This window comes from Suncus etruscus, chromosome 9 (assembly GCF_024139225.1).
Source record: "Suncus etruscus isolate mSunEtr1 chromosome 9, mSunEtr1.pri.cur, whole genome shotgun sequence".
Classification (NCBI taxonomy): domain Eukaryota; kingdom Metazoa; phylum Chordata; class Mammalia; order Eulipotyphla; family Soricidae; genus Suncus; species Suncus etruscus.
In genome coordinates, this window is record NC_064856.1 from 34,246,699 (window position 1) to 34,272,793 (window position 26,095).

The following is a 26,095-nucleotide window of genomic DNA, read 5'->3' on the forward strand; positions in this document are numbered from 1 at the left end:
CCCATAGATTCTGGCAGTTTGTGTCTTCATTATCATTTGTTTCCAGGAAAGTTTGATTTCCTTTTTTATTTCATCTCAGACCCACTGGTTCTTCAGTAGCAGGCTGTTTAATTTCCAATTGTTAAAGCTTTTCTTCTGTGTCCCTTTGTAGTTCACATATAATTTCTGAGCCTTATGGTCAGCAAAGGTAGCCTGCAAGATTTCTATCCTCTTGATTTTATGAAGGTATGTTTTATGTGTTAGCATGTAGTCTGTCCTGGAGAATGACCCATGTACGTTGGAGAAGAATGTGTATCCAGGTTTTTGGGGGTGTGTGGGTGTACCTTTTTAAGACCCTGAAACCCACCCATTTCTGGGAGGGGTCTTGGAAACCGGATAGTAGGTGTAACCTTACCTGCGAGACCCTCCCATTCCTGGGAGGGGTCTTGGAAATGTTAGATAAGGCTTGAACCAAGGGAATTCGGCCCTTTTGGCTTTTTGGCCTTTTGGCTCTTTGCCCTTTCTGCGCTGCTGTGCGCTCTGGCTTCTGGGTTTCTGTGTTTTGGTCTTTGACCAGCATGGAGCCCAAAGGGAAGATGGCTAACAGGAAATAAGATGCAGGGCTAGCAAAATATTGCTGTGCTTGAAAGGTTATGAATAGGCCACACACACGTGGTGGCTAGGGCTTGAATAAAGTTGTTGCTTCCTGACGCCTGACTGTGAGTGAGTGATTTCACCTGGGCCTGGGACTCGCCAACTGCATGAAGGTTGCAGAGCCACGTGGACTGGAATGGCACGGAAAAAAATCCACCGCCATCCAGCCCCATTGTTAATTATTTAATGCAACATCTTGGCGCCTGAACAGGGACCTAAATCCTGAACCCAAGAAAACAGCGAATATGGTAAGATTTCTGCTCTTCTGTTTGATTTTCGCTCTGTTCACATGCAGTCAGCCCAAAGTGTATGGCCACGTGGAGCCATGTTCAAAGATGGCCGACACCCCATCTGGGGGTTCAAAGGCCATTGAAACAAGAGAGGTGGAAGCTTGCATCACCTCTAGCCCAGGCCCAGGCCCAGAACTAAAACTTTGTTACAAGAAACAAAAACCTCGGCCTGTACAAAAACTAATTAAAAGTCTAAATTGGAAACGGAGGAGAAAAAAGACTATTGAAAATGGACTGATTTTCTGAAAATGACCTTTGGCTTGAATTTGGATTTCAACTTTGAAAATTTCGAACTGAACTTTTAGTTTAAATAACTTTGAACTTTGAACATCCAAAAGCTCCCTGTGAGGTGTGGCCAAAAACTGGCTTGCTAGCCCTGTGAGGTGTGGCCAAAAACTGGCTTGCTAAGTGCTGCCCGGAGGAAAAAAGCGGCGAAAAGCCCCTATCAGCCCAAAAGCAGAAACGCCTCGGCTCAGCTCAGCTCAGCTTTTGCTCCGCGGCAAGCCTGAAATCCATCCTCCAGATCACTAAGGTAAAACAGCAGGAGCAAACCGGCAGCGGGCAGCAGAACCTGCGACCTCATGGTCAACAGAATCGTCTGCGGGGCCTGAAACCATGAAAGGAAGCCACGTAGTGAAATCAGCGTGGGACAAACCAACATCTGAACTTTAAAAGTTTACAGAAGCCACGTGGTAATATCAGCGTGCAACAAACCAGCATCTAAACTCTAAAAGTTTACAAAAGCCACGTGGTGAAATCAACGTGGTGAGATCAGCGTGGAACAAATTAATCATTTAAACTATAATTTTAGGTGTAGGAACTAAGCGGATAGTCATATATTTCACTCATAGTTGGTAATGAATAAGTTTTAGTTAGTTAGTGGTTAAAAAATAAAAAAAGGGAGGTAATACAGTTTAACATCTAATTTCTAACCATCTGCATCTTTGTCTTAGTCATTTTCTTTATAATTTAAATTGTTTTGTTGTCTTTCAAAGTTAATATTTTCAATTGCAAAATGTTTTACTGTGTATTTTAATGTACTTAGCCTGTTTTTAAAATGTATGTTATGCATGTATGCTGCAGTACTTGTGTATAGAAAAGGTATAGGAACAATGAAGTTCCCCCAATATGGTTTAAAAGTATAGGAACATAAAAGTTCCGAAATAGTGCTTGGTAAAAAAGCATTAATAGAGTTTTAGGTTACAGGTGTAAAGTATATTTTGCAAAAATATGTTTTTAAAAAGGGCTGGTATATTAATTTTCACTCTATTACGTTGGTGCATAAAAATATTAAGAAAAGGAGGAAATGTGGGTGTACCTTTTTAAGACCCTGAAACCCACCCATTTCTGGGAGGGGTCTTGGAAACCGGATAGTAGGTGTAACCTTACCTGCAAGACCCTCCCATTCCTGGGAGGGGTCTTGGAAATGTTAGATAAGGCTTGAACCAAGGGAATTCGGCCCTTTTGGCTTTTTGGCCTTTTGGCTCTTTGCCCTTTCTGCGCTGCTGTGCGCTCTGGCTTCTGGGTTTCTGTGTTCTGGTCTTTGACCAGCATGGAGCCCAAAGGGAAGATGGCTAACAGGAAATAAGATGCAGGGCTAGCAAAATATTGCTGTGCTTGAAAGGTTATGAATAGGCCACACACACGTGGTGGCTAGGGCTTGAATAAAGTTGTTGCTTCCTGACGCCTGACTGTGAGTGAGTGATTTCACCTGGGCCTGGGACTCGCCAACTGCATGAAGGTTGCAGAGCCACGTGGACTGGAATGGCACGGAAAAAAATCCACCGCCATCCAGCCCCATCGTTAATTATTTAATGCTACAGGGGTGGAGTGTCCTATATATATATCTACTAGTACTCTTTCTTCCATTTCTCTTTTCAGGGCTAGTATGTTTTTGTTGGGTTTCAGTCTGGTTGATCTATCAAGTGTTGAGAAGGCCGTGTTGAGGTCTCCCACAATTATTGTGTTATTATTGATATCTTCTTTCAGATTTGTCAATAATTGCATTAGTAGTTTTCTGGTCTCTCATTGGGTGCATATATATTTAAAAGTCTGATTTCTTCTTGTTGTACATATCCCTTGATTAGTACAAAGTGTCCATATTTTTTCCTTACAACTTTTCTGAGTATAAAGTTGGTGTCATCAGATATTAATATGGCCACCCCAGCTTTTTTAAGGGTGTTGTTTGCTTGGATGATTTTCCTCCAGCCTATGATTTTGAGTCTGTGTTTGTTCTGATTATTCAGGTGTGTTTCTTGTAGGCAGCAGAAGGTTGGGTTCATCTTTTTGACCCATTTTGCCACTCTGTGTCTTTTAATTGCAAATTTAGTCCATTGACATTGAGGGAGATGATTGTCATAGGATTTAATGTCATCTTTGTAGATAAGTTTGCTGTGTTTGTTGGTCTCTCTTGTGTTAAAGTAGACCTTTCAGTTTTTCCTTTAAGGCTGGTTTTTCATCTGTGAAGTTTCTGAGCTGTTGTTTATCCATGAAGCTATGTATCTTTCCTTCAAACCTTAACATGAGTTGGGCTGGGTGCAGTATTCTCGGTGAGGCATCCATTTCATTCAATCTTGTCATGATATCCCACCACTGTCTTCTGGCCTTGAGAGTTTCTTGTGACATGTCTGCTGTGAGTCTTAAGGATGGTCCTTTGAATGTAATTTCCCTTTTGATCTTGCTGCTTTCAGTATCTATCTCTCTCTGTGGGATTTGTCATTGTAACAAGGATGTGTCTTGGGGTGTTTTTCTTTGGGTCTCTTTTAGCTGGTACTCTTCGGGCATGCAGGATTTGATTGCATGTAACCTTTAACTCTGGGAGTATCTCTTTGATGATGTTTTTGACAGTTGATTCTTTCTGGGCATCTCCTACCTTGGTCTCTGGGACTCTAATGATTCTTATGTTGTTTTTGTTGAGTTTATCAAAGACTTCTATTTTCATCTGTTCACATTCCTTGAGTACTTTTTCCATTGCCTGATCACTTGTGTTAAGGTTCTTTTTCAATTTCTTCTGCTGTGTTGAATTTTTCTGCATCTCATCTTCCAGCTCGTTGATTTTGTCCTCAGCTGCTATTAACCTGTTGGAGAGGCTATCCACTGAGTTCTTCAGTTGAGCTACTGTGTTTTTCAGTTTTGTCATTTCAGTTTGGAGTTTTCTGATTTCTGTCTTTGTGTTCTGTTCAGATCGATCTATGCTTTCTTTGACTTCTACGAACATCCTCCATATTTCTATTCTAAGCTCCTTATCCGAGAGGTTAATCAGATGGTTGGAATTTTTTGGGTCATCCAAGCTATCGTCTCTCTGTGTATGGTGTTTGCCTGTGAGGTTTCCCCATTGTCAAGCTTGTAGTGTGATTTTTTTTTTGTGTGTTGTGGTGGGTTTTGTTAGAAAGAGTACGCGGCCGCGAAGCGAAGCTGCTCTTCTGGGGCCTCTAGGTGACAATTTTTGGTGGTTCGCTTCCTAGGGTTCTGAGGAGAGTTTCAAGAATTCAGGAAATACAGAGAAGCACAGGACAGAGTTTCCTTCAGACAGCATGGCGGAGTCTCTGCTGGTAGAGCAATCAGCACTCTGCCTAGCAACCCCCACAGCCAGCCAGTTCTTACTCACTCACTGGCTTGCTGGGCAGCTTCAGAATGCAGTTTTTTTTTTTTTTTTTTTTTTGGTTCCCAGGGCTCTGTGGAGAGCTTCAAGAATTCAGGAAAGACAGAGATGCACAGGACAGAGTTCCTTTCAGGTCCTCAGGGTCCTCAGAAGAAGCCTCCAAGAATCTTCTTATAAGAAAGAAAGAGAAACTGGTTTTGCTACATATTTTGCAGCCTGCTGGAATAATGAAATGCAAGAAAGATAGGAGCTATTTGTTACTACCTACAGGCTGAAAACAGAAAAACAGGTAGCTGGTTGAACTTTGAGTTGCAAATATACTTAGCCAGCAGGGAACTTTAGCAGCTTTCTTGGATACTGAAATTTCTCTGACTGCATATTGACTGAGGCTGAATTTTGGTCTGTAGTTTTGCAAGGGAGACAAAGCCAAATGGTAAAAAAAGAGATATATTGTCACCGCCATGTCATATATGTAACAGAAATATAGCCAGTAATCCACGCAGGGGTTATGATTGATTCCACCAACGGACCTGCTGGTCAAATATTTCTTGGGGGAATTTCAGCTCAATGCACCAGGAAAGCCAATAGACATGTCTGGTGGATTAGCTTCCCTTAAGATGGAGACATCTATGTTGCATGCTGTGGCATCTGTTTATTTCATCTTTCCATTTTTGATGGAGTTTTTAGGTTTTGTGGAATTAACTTTTGTGATTATTTTGTATATCCTATATATCAAACTTTTTTGGGGGGGCCACACCCATTTAATGCTCAGGGGTTACTCCTGGCTAAGCATTCAGAAATCGCCCCTGGCTTGGGGGACCATATGGGACGCCAGGGGATCGAACCACGGTCTGTTCCTTGGCTAGCGCTTGCAATGCAGACACCTTACCTCTAGCGCCACCTCACTGGCCCCTATATCAAACTTTTATTTGATGTGCTGAGTACAAAATTTTCTCCCATTCAGTTAACTATCTTCTAATTTTAGTCCATGTTTTTTTTGCTATACAGAAACTTTTTAGTTTGATGTAGTCCTATTTATTTAGATTTGATGCGATAGCTCTTGCTATTGGTGCTTAATCATTGAAACTTCTTTGAAGTCTAAGTCTTGTAGTGTTTTGCCTATGTTTTCCTCAGTGAACTTTGTGAACTGGGTCTAATCTCAAGGTCTTTAATCTACTTTGAATTGACTTTTGTGTGAGGTGTGAGATATGGGTCAATCTTTAAATTTTTACACATGGTTATCCAATTGTTACAACATCATTTGTTGAAAAGACTGTTTATTCCATTTTAAACTCTTTTCTCCTTTGTCAAAGATTAATTGACCATACATTTGATGGTTTGTTTTTTGGTATTCTATTCTGAACCATCCTGAATATTCCAATACCATTGTATTTTGATCACTATGGCTTTGCAGTAGCTTCAAATTAGGTAACGAGCTTATTTTTCAATATGGATTTGGCTCTCTTTGGTCTTTTATGGTTCTATACAAACTTTGTAACTGATTTTTCTAAGTTCTTGAAGAATGTTGTCTTAATTTAAATAGGGTTTGAATCTTTATAATAGTTTAGGTACATTGGTCATTTTGATGATATTGATTCTTCCAATTCATGAGCATGGAATGTTTTTCCATTTTCTTAGATTTTCTTCAGTTTCTTTCTAAACTGTTTTGAAGTTTTTGTAGTATAGATCTCTCATCTCTTTTGTGAGGTTGATTCTAGGTATTTGATATTTTTGGACACTATTTTAAATGGTATAGACTCTTTCATCTTTTTTTTTTCTTTGAATCATTATTTGTATAAAGGAATGCATCTGTCTTTTGTGTATTTTGTGTAGCAGGCCACTTTTCTGTATTGGTTTATTGTTTCTAGGAACTTTTTTGTAGACTGTTCGCATGGTTTGGGAAGAGAAGGGTTGATGGGAGAGGCTAGAAGGTCTGTCTCTCTACAGACAAAACTGAGATATGGGGCAAAAGACAGCAGGGCGATCTGGACCTGCTGTGGGACTTGTAAGCAGCTTGTGTGGGGGAAGATCCCAACCTTTTTTGAGCTGTCTTTCTGGCCCTATTTTCTTTTTGATTTTTTTATTAATAATATTTTTATTGAATCACTGTGAGACATTGTTACAAAGTCATTCATGATTGATTTCAGTCTTTTTTTTTTTTTTTTTTTTTGGTTTTTGGGTCACACCTGGCGATGCTCAGGAGTTACTCCTGGCTGTCTGCTCAGAAATAGCTCCTGGAAGAACCCTTAAGTACAATCTCATATGGCCCATTCTTGCAAGGCAAACGCCCACTGTGCTATCTCTCCGGGCCCTGATTTCAGTCTTACAATGTCCAACAACCATCTTTTCACTAGTGCACATTTCCTGCCACCAATGTCCCCAGTTTGCTTCCTGCCCTCACTCCTGTCTTTCCTCCTTCCTGCCTCTATGTAGAACTCCACTACCTCCTCCTCCTCCTCTCTCTTTTTCCCCATTTTCCCCTTCTATATACTATGACTTGCAATATGGTTACTGAAGGGGTATTATACATATCACTTTATCTCTTATCAGTATCCAGTTCTTATTCCAGCCCTATTTTTCTTTAAGAGTGGAGAATGGGCCATATGAGATTGTACTTAAGGGTTCTTCCTAGTTCATGTTAGTGGTTGGGGGATTATATGGTGCCAGAGATCCAGCCAGGGCCTCCCTGTATAAGGCATGTGCTCAGAATCTTGAACTATCTCTTCACCCACTCACCTTAAAGATTTTTAAGATTCTATACTTTAGTTATTCAGACTGTAATTCATATGTGAAGTAGCTTTCTAAAGATTCTGAGAATATTTGAAACTGTAAGCTAATATAATATTAAAATTTTATTTTTATAGAATTTTCACCAGTTAATTTCACCGAATATTTTAATGAAGCATGTGATTCTCAGTTTAAACATACTGCTTCACCGACAACTAAAGGATCAAATAAGCAGCGTTTACTTCCACATCAAATTAGTCAGATATATGACGAGTTATATCTAATACATCAGAAACTGCAGGTAAGAACTGAGAATTCAGAAATATTTACAGTGGATTACCAGGAAATTTACAAAATTTGAAAAAAAGCTTCTTAAATTATTTTAGATATGCTAAGATTAAGATAGAGTCAAAGGAAGCAAGCTCTTTTTTTTTTTGGTTTTTGGGCCACACCCAGCTGTGCTCAGGGGTTACTTCTGGCTCTGCACTCAGAAATTGCTCTTTTAAGTCACTGGGGACCATATGAGATGCTAGAGATTGAACCCGGGTCTGTCCCGGGTTGTCGCTGCAAGGCAAACTCTCTAGGGCTATGCTATCTCTCTGGCCCTCAAGCCAGACTTTAAAGGGATATGTATTTGAGTGAAAGAAAATTGTGACAGTGTACAGATAGTTTTTTGATCATTCTGTGGTGTTTTATGTTTATTCTTTTTTATTTGCTCTTTTTTGCCATACCCAAGAGTGAACAGGGCTTATTACTGACTCTCATTCAAGGATCACTCCTGGTGGTTCTTCAAGGGACATACGGAGTGCCAGGGATCAAACCTGGGTCAGTCATGTGGAAGTCCAATGTCCACTTGCTGTACTATGGTTCTGGCTTTCTTATTTGTGTATGTTTTTGTTTTGGGGCCACACATAGTAGTGCTCAGGGGTAATTCCTGGCTCTGAGCTCAGGAATTACTCCTGGTTGTCTTGGGGACCATATGGGATGCTGGGGATCAAACCTGGCTTGGCTGCATGCAAGGTAAACAACATACCCTCTCTACTATCATTCCAGCCCACATTTGTGTATATTTTTGTCATATATGATTTTATTTATCTAGAAAATATGAAAAACTTATTAATAGGAAATTGTATGCTTTGAAGAAGAAAATATGTGCTACTTGTGTCTTACTAGAAACAAACTAAATATCTATAGTTCAATTTTATAAATTTATTCATTGAATTATAAACACCTAATGGAATAGATTGAGATATATAATTTTTTCCTGAGATTTACACTGAACCCCTGAATTATAAGAAAGGATTAGACTATTGAAAGTGGCGTATTCTAGACTAAGACATTCCACTATAAGAAGCTCCTAATGCATGTTAGTGTATTTGTTTAGAGAAAAGTGTAACTAAGAAATCAGAGGTATTGCATAAGAAGATAACTTTAAATCTAAATATTTTAAAATAAATGCATTGTAAGGTTGTGAAGCTTGGAGAGCAGATAGAATATTCTACTGTAATCGTTTAGGGTAGTGGTAGGCAACCTTTTTTTTCAACTGAGCCAAATCTCACCAAAACCAAGATTGAAGTTTATTTTGAGAGCCACATTTTTTTTTAAATTTTTATTTTGATATAGTGGCTTACATATCTTTCACAGTAGTATTTTAGGTACATATTAACATTGAATTAGGGGAATATCCACCACCAAATTTGTCCTCCCCCCTTCCCTCTTCCCTTTCTGCAACCCATATACCCCACCATCACCCCCCGGGCTGCTAGAGTAGGTGGTCCCCTCTTTGTCCAGCTTACTATCAGTGATCTTATATCAGTTTGGTCCTGGTGCCCTCCCTTGTTTCTCCCTCTATTTGAGAGGCTGAGCTAGATAAATCGAGTTATGTGGCTTTGTTTGAGAGAATAAAAAGCAATAGAATGGGGTAAAGAATAAGAAGAAAAAAAATTAAAATATGCTGAAAATGGGCAAAGACCTTCTAGTGGCTTTCAACCTCAGTTTGAGAGAGGACATGAAAAAGGTAATTGAAACACCATTACAATACAAAAAGAAATGTCAAATTAAATATCCAGTGAGCACTACAGCAATAAAGACAAGCACCATACAATAGTCTCAGTTCTGAAATCAAATCATGCTGGAGTGCAAAAAGAAAGAGAAAGATAAGATAAAATAAAATAAAATAAAAAAGGAGACATCAACTTTAATATCTACACCAAAATAAGGATGTCAAAAAAACAATCGATAATTAATAAATATATATGTGGAAAAATGATTATTTTGTGCTTTTTCTTTTTTTTTCTTTTTTCCCCCCTGCATAGGCACAGTAACTATTGGGGATATTATAGAGGGACTTCCCTTGTCCTAGGAGATACAGGGTTTCTCCACCCCTGAAGTATACAGTCATGGGATTAACTAATAGACTCCTTGCATGATCATTTACTCTTTCCTGGGTGCTTTTGTGGTGTATGGATGACTTCTGCTTCGTCATGGATGGTAAAAATCAGACCTCTGTATCTAGAAATCTTGGTGACTGGGCAGCTCAAGGAATGGAGCTTATGATGAAGGCTTTCTTTGTGGTTCTAGCAGTTCTGCTTCTTTTTTTTTTGTTTGTTTTGTTTTTGGGCCACACCCAGTAACGCTCAGGGGTTACTCCTGGCTATGTGCTCAGAAGTTGCTCCTGGCTTGGGGGACCATATGGGACACCGGGGGATCAAACCGTGGTCCGTCCAAGGCTAGCGCAGGCAAGGCAGGCACCTTACCTTTAGCGCCACCGCCCGGCCCCGCAGTTCTGCTTCTTCAGTGTCATTTTAATTCATCTTCTGTAGTTGGTGGTCTTGGTCATTATGTTGCTCCTAGGATGGAGCCTGGGATAGAGTCTTTCGTTATGTTTATGGAAGACCCTGTTCACTTGCGGTTGTCTCAGTCAGACCTCTGGAATTGGAGATCTTGTTTGTTGAACAGATTCTAGACCAAAAGCTAGGTTAGAACTTTTTGTTGTTGTTGTTGGTCCTGGGATGCGTACTGTCTAATCCTGGTTGTAACAACCAGTCATCTGTATATAGCAATCTTGGTTTTTGCACAGATCAAAGGGTGACATGTATTCTGATTTTGTCTTATCGTTGACTGGTGAGGAAGGATAACTTGCTCTTAGATCTAGTTGTTCCCATTTCCTCATTGTCAGGATATCAAATTAGAACTGGCGTATGTTGGTGTCAGAGCAGCATTATGAATGCCCTGGAGGGGACTTTGTTCCTGGAGCTGTTGTGGAGAACTCTGTCGTTTCTATGTCGGGGATCCAGGAGTCAAGGCTGGACGGTCGGTGCCTATTTCCCTGGAGTCTAGGTTGGTTCCCCATGACATACATTCAGGGTGGGAGATGTCCCTGTGTTGTAAAAAAGTATAAGTTCTTATTCCTAGTAGATAAGAGCTTGTTTTTACACGTAAAATTTCCCCTATTTTTAATATGCCTTTGCAGGAAGAAATGGTGCTACATTATATTGCTGATGGATTTGGGGGTGGAGAGAGAAGAAAACAGACCCATGACAAAAACTAAAAATATATATGCTCAGACATATCTAAAAAAAAAAAAAAAGAGTTTCTTAAAAGAAAATAAAAGGATTAAATAAAGGACATAATTAAAGGAATAAAGTGGGGCCGGGAGGAATAGCATGGAGGCAAGGTGTCTGTCCTTCCTGCAGGACGGTGAGAGCCACATTTTTAAAACCAAAAATACATAGGGTGGTACACTGTTTTTAGTTTCATTAAATTTTTATTGAGAATATTCTGCATGCAAGTATCCACATAGGTCGGGAGGATACAAATAACACAGCTAATAAAACAAAAACTTTAGAATGATATTATTTATCGATATCGTTAAATTCCGTAAAATTTGCCTTACAATGTAGAGAAAATTACATCCTGACAATGACTGACAAAGTCACAAACACTAATGTGAACATTGGCCTTGGTTCTGATCAGAGCTGTGTGGAGCCGCTGCCAAGCTACACACAGGGCTAGCACTGACAGGGGCTCTGAGCAGAGTCCTGACTCTGGGAGCGGCCACCCAGCACACAAAAGAGCCTCATTTAAAAGTGTAAAGAGCCGCATGTGGCTCTTGAAGCTGCGGCTTGCAGACCACTGGTTTAGGGGAGAAATAAGTATATTTCTCAATAAGAAATAAGGAAATAAAAATAGCTTGGTCTGTGATCGTGAGAAAAATAGATGTGAATAGAGATTTATCTTGGGGTAAAATCGTCTAGACTTACTGTAATGAGTTGGGTAGAGTATTGGGAGAATAATATTGGTTTGAACTACTTGAGGAAAAATAAATTTAGGTAAAAGGAGATGTTTTAATTTTTGGATGTGTTAAATTTCAGAGTTGAATGGAAATGTACTAAGTCTTGTATATTAATTGAATATGGAAAACATGTATTAGGGCTTTAAGTTAAGATCTTAAATAGTTTTAAATTTATTGTTTAGTTTTAAATAAGTGGTTCTGCTTTTTTTGTTTGTTTTTGGTTTGGGGGTCATTCCCAGCAGTACTCCTGTTTCTGCACTCAGGTATCACTCCTATTAAACCATTTGGACTAGATGTACCTAATAAGCATCGTGTATAAAGCAAGCACTCTCCTTATTTGTTGTACTAAATCTCCTTCCCCAGAGGTTTTTTTTTTTCTCCCCTCTTTTGCTTGGCTTCATTCAGTGGTGCTTAGGACTTACTCCTGATTCTGTGCTCAGGGATCACTGTTGGTAGTGTTCTGGGAGAAGGGATTGAATTATTTTTTTCACTTTGGGTATTTTCTTAATATTGTGTATTAGTTTTTAAAAGTTGACTATAAGAAAAATGCAGTCTCCATATCTGCACCCGGCCAGCTCTATAGTATCACTCTGTTCTTGAAATAGATCTAAATCAAGCCTTAAAAAAATCATTGGTACTCCTGCCACAAAGTTGAAAGCTAGCAATCTTGCAAGGAGAGGGCAGGTCAACTCCTGACTCTGCCAAAGCCACACCTGCGGCACCCATCACCCATACTCACTGTTTTGCTTATGGCCCTGCTTCATCACTTCTTTATGGCTCTCTGCAGAGATACCAATCTGATCAAAACTTCAGGTATTTCAGTATTTGGGCTGATATCACCAGAATATTTTTGGGGATGTGTGAGCACTATCCCACCATTTTCTTTTACTTCTGGAAGATCTGACAGCTGAAAACATGCCCACAAAGGCCACAGTATCAGCAATAGTGCTTGGAAATTTTGACTATGTGGCTGTTACAACTTCATTTTGTTTAATACTGTCTTCTCCATAGGAATACACCAATTTAGATTCCAATATGTAGCTGAAGTTACTTAATGTTTAGAAACAAATGAAGTAACAGAATGGTCAGCTAGCAACAAGACTTTACTAAATCTTCTTTTCCTTTTTTTTTTTTGAAAGTTCTGCACATGAGGTGCTTGCTTTGCATGCACACAGTCCACATTCAATCCTGGTACTATTTATGGTCCTCAGAGCCCATCAAGAGATGGGGTCTCATATTTTGGTGGGCCTATGCAAACAATAATTGCCACTCTAACATCGTTTTTACTGTGCTCCTTTGACTCTAATCCTTAAAAAAAAAACCCACTTAAAATTTGAGGTTAACTGGGCCTGGAGAGATAGCACAGTGGTGTTTGCCTTGCAAGCAGCCGATCCAGGACCAAAGGTGGTTGGTTCAAATCCCGGTGTCCCATATGGTCCCCCGTGCCTGCCAGGAGCTATTTCTGAGCAAGACAGCCAGGAGTAACCCCTGAGCAATGCCGGGTGTGGCCCAAAAAACCAAAAAAAAAAAAAAATTTTTTTTTGAGGTTAACTTAAGCTAATATGTATGTACATGGAAATGTAAAAAATACTATGCCTCTAATGTTTAAGGAGTTACGTAAGTTTTATGGCTTTAGATTGCCTTGTGTGCTTTAAGAAATATTGTAACGTGTTATCATATGGGGACTTGAGGGACAAAGTAATTGTACATGGATTCTGTTTTTATTTATCTTAATGTTCTTTGGCTAAAAGTTCAAAGTTAAGATATCAGCAAGGGGACTTCTTCTGAGAATTATGTGATGGGTGATTGTCCTTCCACTGTAACTTTACCTTGTCCTCTTTCTTTGCATCTTTGTTCTCATAATTAAAAATAAAAAAATTAAAAAGAGAGATGGGGTCAATGGTTGTTGTAATGTAGCACTGCTGAAGGGGGGGTGTTCTTTTTATGACTGAAACCCAGCTACAAATATGTTTATAATCATGGTGCTTAAATAAAGATACTATTTAGAAAGAAAGAAAGAAAGAAAGAAAGAAGGAAAGAAAGAAGAAAGAAAGAAAGAGAGAGAGAAGGGAGGGAGGGAGGAAGGAAGGAAGGAAGGAAGGAAGGAAGAAAGACAGAAAGAAAGAAAGAAAGAAAGAAAGAAAGAAAGAAAGAAAGAAAGAAAGAAAGAAAGAAAGAAAGAAAGAAAGAAAAAGAGAGAGAGAAGGGAGGGAGGGAGGAAGGAAGGAAGAAAGAAAGAAAGAAAGAAAAAGAGAGAGAAGGGAGGGAGGGAGGAAGGAAGGAAGGAAGAAAGAAAGAAAGAAAGAAAGAAAGGAAAGAAAGAGAGAGAAGGAAGGAAGGAAGGAAAGAAGGAAGGAAGGAAGGAAGGAAGGGAGGGAGGGAGGGACGGAGGGAGGAAGGGAGGAAGGGTGGTCTCTGAGCACAGAGCCAGGAATAAGACCTGAACACTGCTGGGAAAAACCCTTCACCCATCCCATTTCATTTATTTATCTCAGACTTTAGCGTTACCTTCAAGTTTGTGAAGCTTTTTAGTCATATTTTAACCCTTTTATGCATTCATTTGTACATGTATCAAGTGTTTTATGTAAAGTTGATTTTGTGATTCTTCTTTAGTCAGTCAAAATAAGTGTTATATTCCAATTTCTGGCTTTCATCACATGAAAACAGGACTGGATTCTAGCAGGTGTTTGCCAACAATTAACAAATTATTGAAAATTCTTTCATGCATTGGAATTAATCGTTTTCATTATTCTTTTTGAGTTGTCCCTCAGGATCTGTCCAGGAATCTGTCTTGGCAGAGTTTGAGGAGCCACATGTGGTGCCAGGGATAGAACCCAAGTCAGCTCCGTGCAAGGCAACTACATTAACCCTGTGCTATCTCACTAAACCTCCAATTTTTCTTTTCAAAGTTTCATATTTCTGCTTGAGAAATTGCTGGAAATGAGACAGCTTAAGGCAAGGTATCTTTCTTGGTTTTCAAAATGGAGTCTGGTCCATAGAGAAAGCTGATTAAAAGAAAGTTCTAGTGATCTTGAGCAATTTTAAGGAAAGGAAAAGGGTGATTTACTTTCTTTTATTTTTAAACTTTATTCATTGATTAATTGGTTTTTCGATTATACCCAGTGGTGTTCAGGGGTCACTTCTGGCTCTGCACTCAGAAATTGACACTGGTAGGCTGGGGGACCTTATGGAATGCCGGTATCGAAGTGGGTCCCTCCTGGGTCGGCTGCATGCAAGGCAAACACCCTACCTCTGTATTATCTCTCCAGCCCCTGATTTTCTTTCTTGATGATCTGCCAACTACTGAAGAAAACAGTGAATATTTAAATAGTTCTAGGGTTAGAAATCCAAGATCAAGGTGGACTTGAGTTGTGAGAACCTATTTTCTCATTCATAGACTGCTGTTGCTTTACTGTGTTACACATTTTGGAAGTACCTTAAAATTTTAGTGTATGCAATTTAGTTATTTTTAGTCTATTCAAAGGGTTATGTTATTTTCATTATACTTTAATGCATTCTGAGTTCTTATAATTTTCTGATTACACCCCTCCTTTTTATTGAATATTCAATGTCTGGGATAGGGCAGGAGGAGCTTCAGTGGATGGAAAACTGGGGACAATGGTGGCAGAAAATATGCACTGGTGAAAGGTATTGAATATTGTATGAGTGAAACTCGATAATAAACAACTTTGGTGTTTTTTTGTTTGTTTATTTGTTTGTTTTGTTTTTTTGGTCACATCAGTAGCACTCAGGGGTTACTCCTGGCTCTATGCTCAGAAATCGATTCTGGAAGGCTTGGGGGACCATATGGGATGCCAGGATTTGAACCACCGTCCTTCTGCATGCAAGGCAAATGCCTTACCTCCATGCTATCTCTCCAGCCCCAATGATGAACAACTTTGTAACTGTATCTCCTGGTGATTCAGTTAGGGAATTTATTTATAAATTAAAAGAAAAATTAGAATTTTTTTGTGATGAGATGGAGAGAAATGGGCAGGGACAAGTTTATTTCGTATGAAACAAAAGAGTTTAGAAATAATAAGGTAAAAAAAAGAAATAGTAAGATGCTAATTGGCAAAGTGCCCTATATAGGTATGCAACAATGAGAACCTGATACCTACCATTAGAATGGGAAGGATTGAGAAATATATGTGTATGTAGGAATGGAATCTTTTTTGTTTTAGCTACTTTCTGTTTTCCTATTAATATTAGAGGCTATCCATAGAAAATGGTGTAGGAGGTGATGTATTCAGAGCAATGAGTGGAAAGCTTCAGAAATAAATACTGTAGAGAATGGGAGAAAGAGGAAGCTAATCATGCAAATAAAAAAGTTTTCTGGACTGCATTGAGAATTTCTGTAGAGTTCGAGAGAATTAATTTACCTTGGTTCTATGTTTCATGATACATGATTTTCCCCCCTTCTCTGTCGGTATGATATAGCTTCAACTGGAGCAATTGAATGCTTTAAATGTAAGTTTGGGATCTATCAGCTGAGGGATGGTTGACAAAAAGGGAATGGAGACTGTAAAGAAAAATACACCTTGAAATTGAAGTGGAGCATGGAATTTAAGTGGATAGAGCTTATTCTGCATAGTACTGATACATTTTGAACTTCAGATTATCTACAGTCATCATAATGCAATCTGACTGTAGTATATCATTTTATAACAAGATAGAATTCTAAGATTATTTGCTGTTAGTCTAATATAGTAATTTAGTTTTACTTGATGTCCTTTCCATTTTAAAAACCATGTGATTAACCTGAAAATTGCATAAATAAAACTTAAAATTTGTAGAATATGTGAATACCCTGTAAAAATCACTTAAATCTGACATTTTGATACAGAGTGAAACTGCAGTGCAACAGGAGTTTGCGGAAGAACTTCAGAAACGAGAATGTTTTTTAGTGGAAAGAGAACAACTGCTTTACAGACATGAGAATGCATTGAGTAAAATTAAAGGTGTCAAAGATGAGGTTCTAACAAGATTTCGGATTATAAAGGAGGTAACTATAATATTTGATAGAATTTTTCTTGGTTTCTTGATTTCAATAATTTGTTAACAGTTTCTGCACTTGCTTTTTTTCTGTTACTCTCTTCATTTTCTTTTATTTTTCTTTGCGGTGGTGGTTGTGGTAGTCACCCTCTTCATTTTCTGTTGAGCTATAGAAAGTAATTTCTTGAGCCATTTGCAAACATTATGATACAGTATTCCTATATATTTTTAATTTTAGTTTTATTAATTTTTAAAAGTAGAGCAGAGCAAGAGGAATAAAGTGAAAATTGCAGTACCTAAAGCAGAGTGGGCTGAACAGAAAGTGGCTTTTTCTTTTTGATTTGTGGGCCACATTTAGTAGGGCTCTGGAGCTATTCCTTCTAAGTAGTGCTTGGGAGTTGCTCTTGATAGAAGTTGTCTTCTGGTCTATAGAACTTATTCAAAGATTTAGGCAGTGGGTAAAATTTTAGTTCAGTTCTCAAAACCTTTACTATGATCCTCTAGTATTTTTTTTTTTTTTGGTTTTTGGGTCACACCTGGCAGCGTTCAGGGGTTACTCCTGGCTCTAGGCTCAGAAATCGCCCCTGGCAGGCACAGGGGACCATATGGGATGCCGGGATTTGAACCACAGTCCTTCTGCATGAAAGGCAAACGCCTTACCTCCATGCTATCTCTCTGGCCCCTGATCCTCTAGTATTTTTAAATTGAACTTTAGTCTACACTTGTTGCTTGTATCTTTTGATATATATGTGCTGTGCACATGCAATTTGAGTGTGAGGTAGATTTATTTATACAGATTATATAAAATCATCATTAGAGATGATAATAAGTCTCAGAGAGGTTATATAGAGGTTACTACTGATTGGGTTTGCAAGATTGCAGTCTTCACTCACATGTTGTGATGTGGTTTTGTCTTGCTTTACTATGGTTCATTTTGTAGTCTCAAGGTGCTGCTCTCTTAATGGCCATATCAGCCTCCCTTACTTCCAGGGAAATATTATGGGAGTTTATGTGGGTGAGAGATTATCTTGTGGCCACGTAGCATTCTTATGCACAGATTCAGCAACCTGCAGCTCTCTAGACTGCTCTGTCAAAAAATAATGTGCACTCTGGGCATGACCTCTACCCATGCTGAAATTGGCTCTATTGCACAGATTGTTTCATGTGCCAAGCCTGCATCTCTTTAGCTTGCTCTGTCACACAGGAACTCTGGGATATTCTCATCTATGATTTCTTTAATAATTCTTCATCAAATTTGCCTTTTTGGTCCTGATGTACTCTGATAAGTACATAATATTGTTCCTTTTGTGCTCATCCTGTAGTCTTCAGGTGTGTTATTTATTTCTTTTCAGTCTTTTTTTCCTTTTATTAAAAACATTTTTTCAGTCTTTTTTTCTATCTTCTTTTGTCTCTAAAGGTTTCCTCCATCTCATCTTGGAGTTTCTCTTTCTTTCTTCAGCTTTTATTCTGCTGCTCAGAACTTGTAATGAGTATTATTTGGGGGGGGGGGTCACTCCTGGTGGTGCTCAGGAGTTACTCCTGGCTCTGCACGCAGAAATTGCTACTGATAGGCTTGGGGGACAATATGGGATGCCGGGAATCCAACTGGGTTCTGTCCTGTGTTGGTCACATGCAAGGCAAAAACCTTACTGTTGTGCAATTGCTCTGATCCCTCTAATGCATTTTTTATATCACCTACCATAATACTCTTTATTCCCTTCTTTTCTACTTATAGTTACTTATAGTTTTCTCATTTGACTCTTCTATTTTCTTTGGTTTGCTGACTACCTCTGAGATCATTTATTTGATCTCATTAAACATTTTCACTGCTCGGGTCCAGAGTAGGACAAGACCACACAACTGAAATAAAGTTTAATACTTTAATCCATCTGCCAACAAGACCTGCACACTAACCTGAAGGAGATGAACCCCACTCAAGGTCATGAGGAAGATTATACAGGGAAAGGATATAGGGAGGTTCCAGCTTTCTGATGATCCTTAAAATGATTGCTTGTTGTCATCTCACTACTGCTTCTTTGTCCTTCCCTGATAGGCTACTTGGTGTGGCCAGGTAGTTTGGGGCGGTGTCTATGGAAATAGGCTTGTGTGAAGGCCTACACCAAATGGTTCTTATAAAATGGTGTCTCTTCTTGCTCTGAACCTGAGAAGAAGCCTGCCATGTGGTCTTTACAAAATAGCATCCCTCCTTGTTCAGAACCCCGGTCCCAACACTCACCATGGTATCACTAAAGTCATTTTCTGAGGGTTTACGAGCTGGTTTGTATACTGGTAATGCCTTCTATATTATTATTTTCACTCATTGAGTTTGGTGGCCTGCTCCATTTCTTCTCCACTGGGTTTCTGGTGTTTGCGCTGTGCTGAGGGGAGTCTTAGTAGTTAGATCTCATAGGAGGTGCTGAAGGATTAGGCTGAAAGTTGTTCTTTCCTTTTGTGCCTCTTTACCTAGTAACAGGAAGTATCTCTGAATAGTGTAAAATTTGCTGAGATGTGTTGTGTTACACTCCTGCTTCCTGTTCAGATGATCCTGTTCAGTGATCTCAGCCAGATTAATCTCACTTGGAAGTGTGGAGCAGAAAGCAGACATTCAGGAGCTAGGACATGTGTGATCCCTAATATCCTGATTTTAATATTATTTTCTTGTGGACTGAATCCTAGTTGGTATCTAAGAAAGGTTTGCAGGAACCTGAGAAATTTTAGCAGGCAGGACATGTGCCTTATATGTGGTTGACCCTGGTTCAATCTCCAGCACCCTGTGAGCTCAGATCAGGAGTAAGCTCTTAATGCCAGGTTTGGCCCAAAATTCAAAAAAAGAAAAAAAAATTTTGTAAACTCATTTCATTCTCCTGTAACAGTGGCGTATATGCCTGTTCATTAGCTGATGCCTAAGGGTGTTTACAACTAAGTTGGTCTCTTTTTATCCTGGTTTCTCTAGAGGAAGTAACCTTTTGAGTCTGTCTTTTCTGAGATTCTCCCTATTTTCTTTGGCCTACGGTATCCCTTTTCTTAGTTTCCTAGGCTGAAAAAAGATAGTTCTCCTGTAATGTAGCTAGTTTTGCTGCTGTATTTCTCAATGATAGGGACTGCTAGAGAATGAAAAACAAAACTCAAATTGCTTGCCTCTTTTTTTTTTGCAGCTGAGGTAAACCTTTATTTCATAGAACTTAAACCTTGGTTCTCCTGGCTCCACAAGCAGAGTTCGAAAGGTGCCTAGATCAAGGGGGTTGGGGATCCACTTTACATTCAAGATGGAGGGTTGGAGGGGAAGCTTGGGAAGGGAAGCTCCCCTGCCACAAACCCACTGTGAGGCTATGAATCACTTCACACTCACACCCCCATTGTTTTGCATATTGGTGGGAAGTGACTGTGCCTTTCCCTATCAGCTTGCCACACTTGCCAGGGGCATGACAGGGCAGACCTCAGGCCCTAGTTCTTCAAACAGTCTGTGGCCCTTTCAGTAATTTTTTTATTTCCCAGTTTTCAGGTCTTTGCTCTTTCGTTTTTTGTTTAAAGTTTTTAATTTTAATCTGTAAGAGAACTGTAGTGGGTTTAGCCTTTTGTACTAGAAATGGAACTTATATAATATTTTTAATCTTTTGGATAGAGGAAAAATTAAATTATTGACTATATTAACCTATTTTAAAAATGAATTCTTGCGGAGCCGGTGAGGTGGCACTAGAGGTAAGGTGTCTACCTTGCAAGCACTAGCCAAGGAAGGACCGCGGTTCGATCCCCCCAAGCCAGGGGCAATTTCTAAGTGCTGAGCCAGGAGTAACCCCAGAGCATCAAAACGGGTGTGGCCCAAAACCCCGCCCCCCAAAAATGAATTCTTGTGATTACATTCTAAGTAATTTAAGGGATTATTTAATGTAATAACATTTTTGAATGTTTGCTTATTGGATTATCAGTGTTCTCTATTCTAATTTTTCCTTGATTTTTCTCTCATAAGATGTGTCTCACAGCTATTAATTTTAAATTAATTTTTCTTACTGTAGTGCTATTTATGTAATTTTGGTTTCCCGTTGAGATTAGTTATTGTTTTGGGGGACACATCCAACAGTGTTATTTTGGGACCATAAAGTGCTAGAGGCTTAAATCTTAGACTTGAGATGCAAAGCCTATGTTCCAGATCTGTAAGCCTTTCCCTAGCCCTCTGAATCTGTTACAAGAAGTTAAGAATAAAAGGTGAGATAAAATATTCATACCTTAAAACATGCTGTCTTCTTTAAGTAAAATTGGAAGAGCAACTGATTTGAATAACATAAAGAGAGCCATTAGTTTGGAGCTCACAGAAATTTTATTTATTTGTATTTTTTTTAGATAAGGAATAACTATAACAAGAAATTAATTACCTCTGTCTATGATTTATTTCTTTTCAAGAAATAGAAATTTTTAATTTCAATTTTATTTTATTTATTTATTTATTTTTTTTTTTTTTTGGTTTTTTTTTGGGCCACACCCGGCGGTGCTCAGGGGTTACTCCTGGCTGTCTGCTCAGAAATAGCTCCCGGCAGGCACGGGGGACCATATGGGACACCGGGATTCGAACTAACCACCTTTGGTCCTGGATCGGCTGCTTGCAAGGCAAACGCCGCTGTGCTATCTCTCCGGGCCCTAATTTCAATTTTAATTAAAATTAAGAAATTGTTTAAATTGAGCAATTTTTATTACAAAATTATTATTTACCAAGTTATTCATACTACATCATTTCAAACATTAAGTATGCAAACTCCAATCCCACCATGAGTTTGACCTTCCCTTTATCAGTGTATTTAATCTCCTTCCTACCACCATAGCCTACCTTCTTTGCAGGCACAATGAATTTACTTTATATTGCTTACTATAAGACAAATGCAGATGAAATTACCAAAATTTAGATCAACACAGGTCAATTTGAAATTATATCTCACTAAAGTTGATGTTTAAAGATTTACTGGGCTGTGGTTTGGTGCTAGTTGAGCCTTTTGTGTTTAGGTTCACTGAGGCTTGTATATTATTACATAACTTTCCCATTGTATTTCCTATGATACTACTAGATTGACTCTAAGAAACTGAAGTTTCACATGATCCAGGAATTACAAATCTAAAACAAATTAGGTGGCTTGGCATTTTGATACGGTTAAGTCATGGAGCTGGGCCATTTTTTTTCTGAGGGTGTCTGGGTGGCACTCGGCTGCTGCGATTCATTCAGAAAGGGTAATCTTCTCCCACCCATTCTGGGAATTCTACAGAGGTTCAGCCCAGCCCAGCCTGTCTGAGAAGTATTGGTGACTATTTTTGGAGGGGAGGGGGTTTATTTTTGGTCTACACCTGGCAGCACTTGGGTTACTCCTGGCTCTGCGCGATTTCATTGGGGACCATCTGGGATGCCAGGATTCGAACCACCATCTGTCCTGGATTGGCTGCATGCAAGGCAAATGCCCTACTGCTGTGCTATCTTTCCATCTCTGACCATTGTTTTCTTTGGAGCTTGTTAGATGAACCTGATCATTTTTGCCAGAAAGATAGTGGTTGTGGCTAGAGGCTGCTGGGTTTTCAGAGCGAGGCTGGAGGGGGTGGGGTTAGGTCCAAACCCATTTTTAAAATAGTGTCAGAGTTTTCATTCCCATAGTCCAGTCCCATCTGAGAAGGTTCAGCTGCTCATTTTATTTGAGTTCAGTCACAGAGCTGGATATTTCCATCAAAGGGTATAGGGGTAGGGATGGCACTGGGCTGCTGTGGTTCATGCAGAAAGGGGAATCTGCCGCAACCATTCTGAGGATTTCACAGAGCCCAAACACCAGACTACATTGGGAAGTATCTCAATGGCCACTGCCACTTTTTTTTTTTTTTTTTTTTGGCTGCACCTGGTGACACTCAGGGGTTACTCCACGCTCTGCTCTCAGAAATTGCTCCTGGTTTGGGGGACCATCTGGGACGCCAGGGGATTGAACTGCTGTCTGTCCAGGGTCAGCCTCATGCAAGGCAAATGCCCTACTGCTGCACCATCACTCTGGCCCCGGCTACTAATTTTTTTTTTATATCAATAAATTTTTTTTTTTAAATTCTTTTTGGGCCACACCCGGTGGTGCTCAGGGATTACTCCTGGCTGTCTGCTCAGAAATAGCTCCTGGCAGGCACGGGGGACCATATGGGACACCGGGATTCGAACCAACCACCTTTGGTCCTGGATCAGCTGCTTGCAAGGCAAACACCGCTGTGCTATCTCTCCGGGCCCTTATATAAATAAATTTTTATGGGGCCGGAGAGATAGCATGGAGGTAAGGTGTTTGCCTTTCATACAGAAGGACGGTGGTTCGAATCCCGGCATCCCATATGGTCCCCCGTGCCTGCCTGGGGTGATTTTCTGAGCATAGAGCCAGGAGTAACCCCTGAGCACTGCCGGGTGTGACCAAAATAAATAAATCAATAAATTTTTATTTCAGATATTTTATTTGGAGACTATAATATTTAGCTAGACTGATGTTTTCAGAGTTTCTCTCGCTCTCTCCATCTCCTCTTATTTTTTTTTATTTAAATAAAATGCATTGTGTAGTTGACATAACTGATATTAATATATTTGTTTCAAGATGATGGAAAACAAGTTATTAAAAATTAGAAAGAATCTAAAAAATTAAATGGAAGTAAGAAAAAGAAAGAAGAAAAAGTTCAGTAGCAAGTATATTTGCGAAAATTATTGTAGCTCCAATAAAGTCAGTAATACAATAGTAGAAGGTTTAGTAAGCTCTCTTTTCTTTTAAACTTAAGATAAAGCATACAATAAAAAAGGTGTGTGTGTGTGGCCGTTGTTTGCATAGGCACAGCAAAATATGGGAGAAATAGAAAGGAAAAACCTTTAGTTTAAAAACAGGGAGACCTTACCCATGAAGACCAACTCCAGGCTCCAAGCATACTAAGTTGTCCAATCCCAAAGTCTTTCTCTAATAGTCCCAGTAAAAGCTCTTCACAATTACAGTTGTTTCTGTCAGGTTTCTGTAGTTAGAGATCCTGGTTTCTGTACAGATCCTATTTTGATGTCAGGGTGACATGGAACATCTTCTGGTTTCATCTCACCATTAGGTGGCAATGCAAAGTACTCTATCCTGAAAGCAGATTGTTGCTGTTACCAAGTCATCAGGGTGTCATAAGAACCCACTCTGGAGTGAGTCAATGCCAGGGCAGCAGTAGGGTCTTCCCTGGTAAAAGTGATGGCCACTGTTTTCTTTTGGAACTTGGTAGAGAAGCCTTGTCACTTTTCTGCCTGGAAGATGGTGGGTGTGGACAGAGGTTTGATAACCTTAAATTTTAATCTCAATGCTATGAATAACTAGTTGTATGGAAAATATTTGAAATATTTCATTTCATTATTTTATCATGAATCTCCTTTTATGATGTCTAATTTTTATGATGTATAATTCATGAAATCTATTATTTCATGATGTCATATACAAAGAAGAAAGTAGCTATTGCCACTTAATTTGCTTAAAATATTTTAATATATATTTAACAAATACTTTGAATGCTTTGTTAATAGTTTGGTTGATAATTGTTTATAAAAAAGAGTTGTAATATTTGTCACACATGATTAAATACCCATGTTAATGTCCTGTGATTCGAGGAATTCTGGTTTCAATTAAATTTTGTTCACAGCATTAGTGACTTGGAACTCTCACCTGATTTTCATTATCAAATTTTTTTCACATGATGCAGCAACATGACGCAGAAGTCCAACAGTTAGCTGAAGTTCTTAAAGAGAAAAAAAAAGAAAGCAAGAGATTAAGGTCTTCTTTTGATGCACTGAAGGAATTGAATGATAACTTAAAAAAACAGGTAAAAGACAGTGTATATATATTTGATTATATAACATTTATTAGAATTATTTTGTTAATCTAGAAAAGTCTGATTGCTTTATTACAACGTATTTTCAAATATAGGACCAAGGAGATAGTACCTAAGCAGATACTTTGCAAACAGGATATCTGGGTTTTATCCTTTGCATCACTGTGAGTAACCAGAGAGAGCCTATCTGGGAGTGACCCCTGAACTTGGTCCAAAATTCCAAAAGAGAAAATAAAAAAATTATAAATACAGAGTATTTTTAATCCAAAATGTATTTGTTTTGTTGATTTCCCATTTTCCCATTCATCTTCATTCAAAGAGCTTTTATAGTGCTACTTCTGTTGAAGGAGCATATGTCTACACATCTTGCTTTTCCTTTACATTATGTAGGCTGACAGTGAAACAGTGGACAGCGGAACAATCAGCACATAACAGTACTGCTTGAGTCTAGCTAAAGCTGGTGATGATTTTATAGCAAAGTATGTGTTTCATATATATATATATTTTTTTTTTGTTTGTTTTGGTTTTGGTTTTTGGGCCACACCTGTGACACTCAGTTACTCCTGGCTATGTGCTCAGAAGTTGCTCCTGGCTTGGGGGACCATATGAGACACCAGGTGATTAAACCATGGTTTGTCCTAGGCTATTGCATACAAGGCAGATGCCTTACTGCTTGCACCACCACTCCCGCCCCATGTGTTTCACATTATTAAAGTAGGAACAGGGGCTCTTCACCTTTAGCTTCTTGTGTTTCTTCTCTTGAGAGAAAGGAGATCCTTTGTGTAATGCATGTTCTCATGGGTGGTTATCACTGCTGGAATTGCTAACTAAAGTATCAAAATTTGTTTTTTGGGGCCACACCTAGCAATTCTCAGGGATTACTTTGGGCACTTCACTCAAGAATTACTCCTGGAAGTGCTTGTGGGATAATATGTGATGTCAGAGATAGAACCCAGGTTGGCTGTGTGCAAAGCAAGTGCCTTACCCTCTGAACTCTCTCTCTGGCCCCTAAATAAAGTATTTTTATTTTTTAAACTTTATTTATTGATTGATTGGTGTTTGGGCCATACCCAGTGGTGCTCAGGGGTCATTCCCGATTCTGCACTCAGAAATCACCCCTTGTAGACTGGGGTACCATATGGATTCAGGGAATCAAACCATGTCCCTCCTGGGTCGGGTCGGCTGCATGCAAGGCCCTACGGCTGTGCTCTCTCTAGCCCCTAAATAAAATATTTTAAGCTCTTTTCTTTTCCCTCATCCTCTGGATATTAATGAGGTTTGTAATTTAAAATTTTTTATATTAGAAAACGGCCTAGGAAATTGTTTAATACTTTTTATTGTAGGGGTTGGAGAGAGCATATAGAGGTTGAGTACATACTTTGCATATAGTTGTCTTGGCCTTGATCCTTACTACAACTTGGACCCCCAGCATCTCCAGGTATAGCCGATTAGTGATCTCCAAGCATTGGTGAGTGTGTGCCAAACGCCACTGGAGTCACCTAAATAATTCATGGCCCAACAGGTTCAAGCATTACCACATTTCAGCCTGCACGTCAAATTATTGACTCCCGAGTGAGCACTGTTTGGGAGGTTCCCCTCAAAATCTTATTGCAACTTTGATATTAATCATGTGATTTATATAAAATCGCATAATAACTGCAGTGCAATATATTGCTATGCTCATGAGACTGAGCACTGTGAATGTTTCCATTTGGAACA

At 39.1% G+C, this 26,095-nt stretch overlaps 1 protein-coding gene across 2 annotated transcripts in view; it reads left to right on the forward strand.

Moving 5' to 3' along the window:
* Nucleotides 1–26,095, forward strand: part of CCDC138 (coiled-coil domain containing 138) — a 113,902-nt gene that overhangs the window by 12,520 nt on the left and 75,287 nt on the right. Inside the window, exons 5-9 of one of the 2 annotated variants that reach the window (XM_049781367.1) lie at nucleotides 1,482–1,507; nucleotides 5,622–5,631; nucleotides 7,401–7,552; nucleotides 16,392–16,550; nucleotides 24,248–24,367. In XM_049781367.1, coding sequence (XP_049637324.1) covers nucleotides 1,482–1,507; nucleotides 5,622–5,631; nucleotides 7,401–7,552; nucleotides 16,392–16,550; nucleotides 24,248–24,367 — 467 coding nt within the window. Of the gene's footprint in view, nucleotides 1–1,481; nucleotides 1,508–5,621; nucleotides 5,632–7,388; nucleotides 7,553–16,391; nucleotides 16,551–24,247; nucleotides 24,368–26,095 lie in introns of both variants that reach the window. The other variant, XM_049781368.1, reaches the window with a different exon arrangement.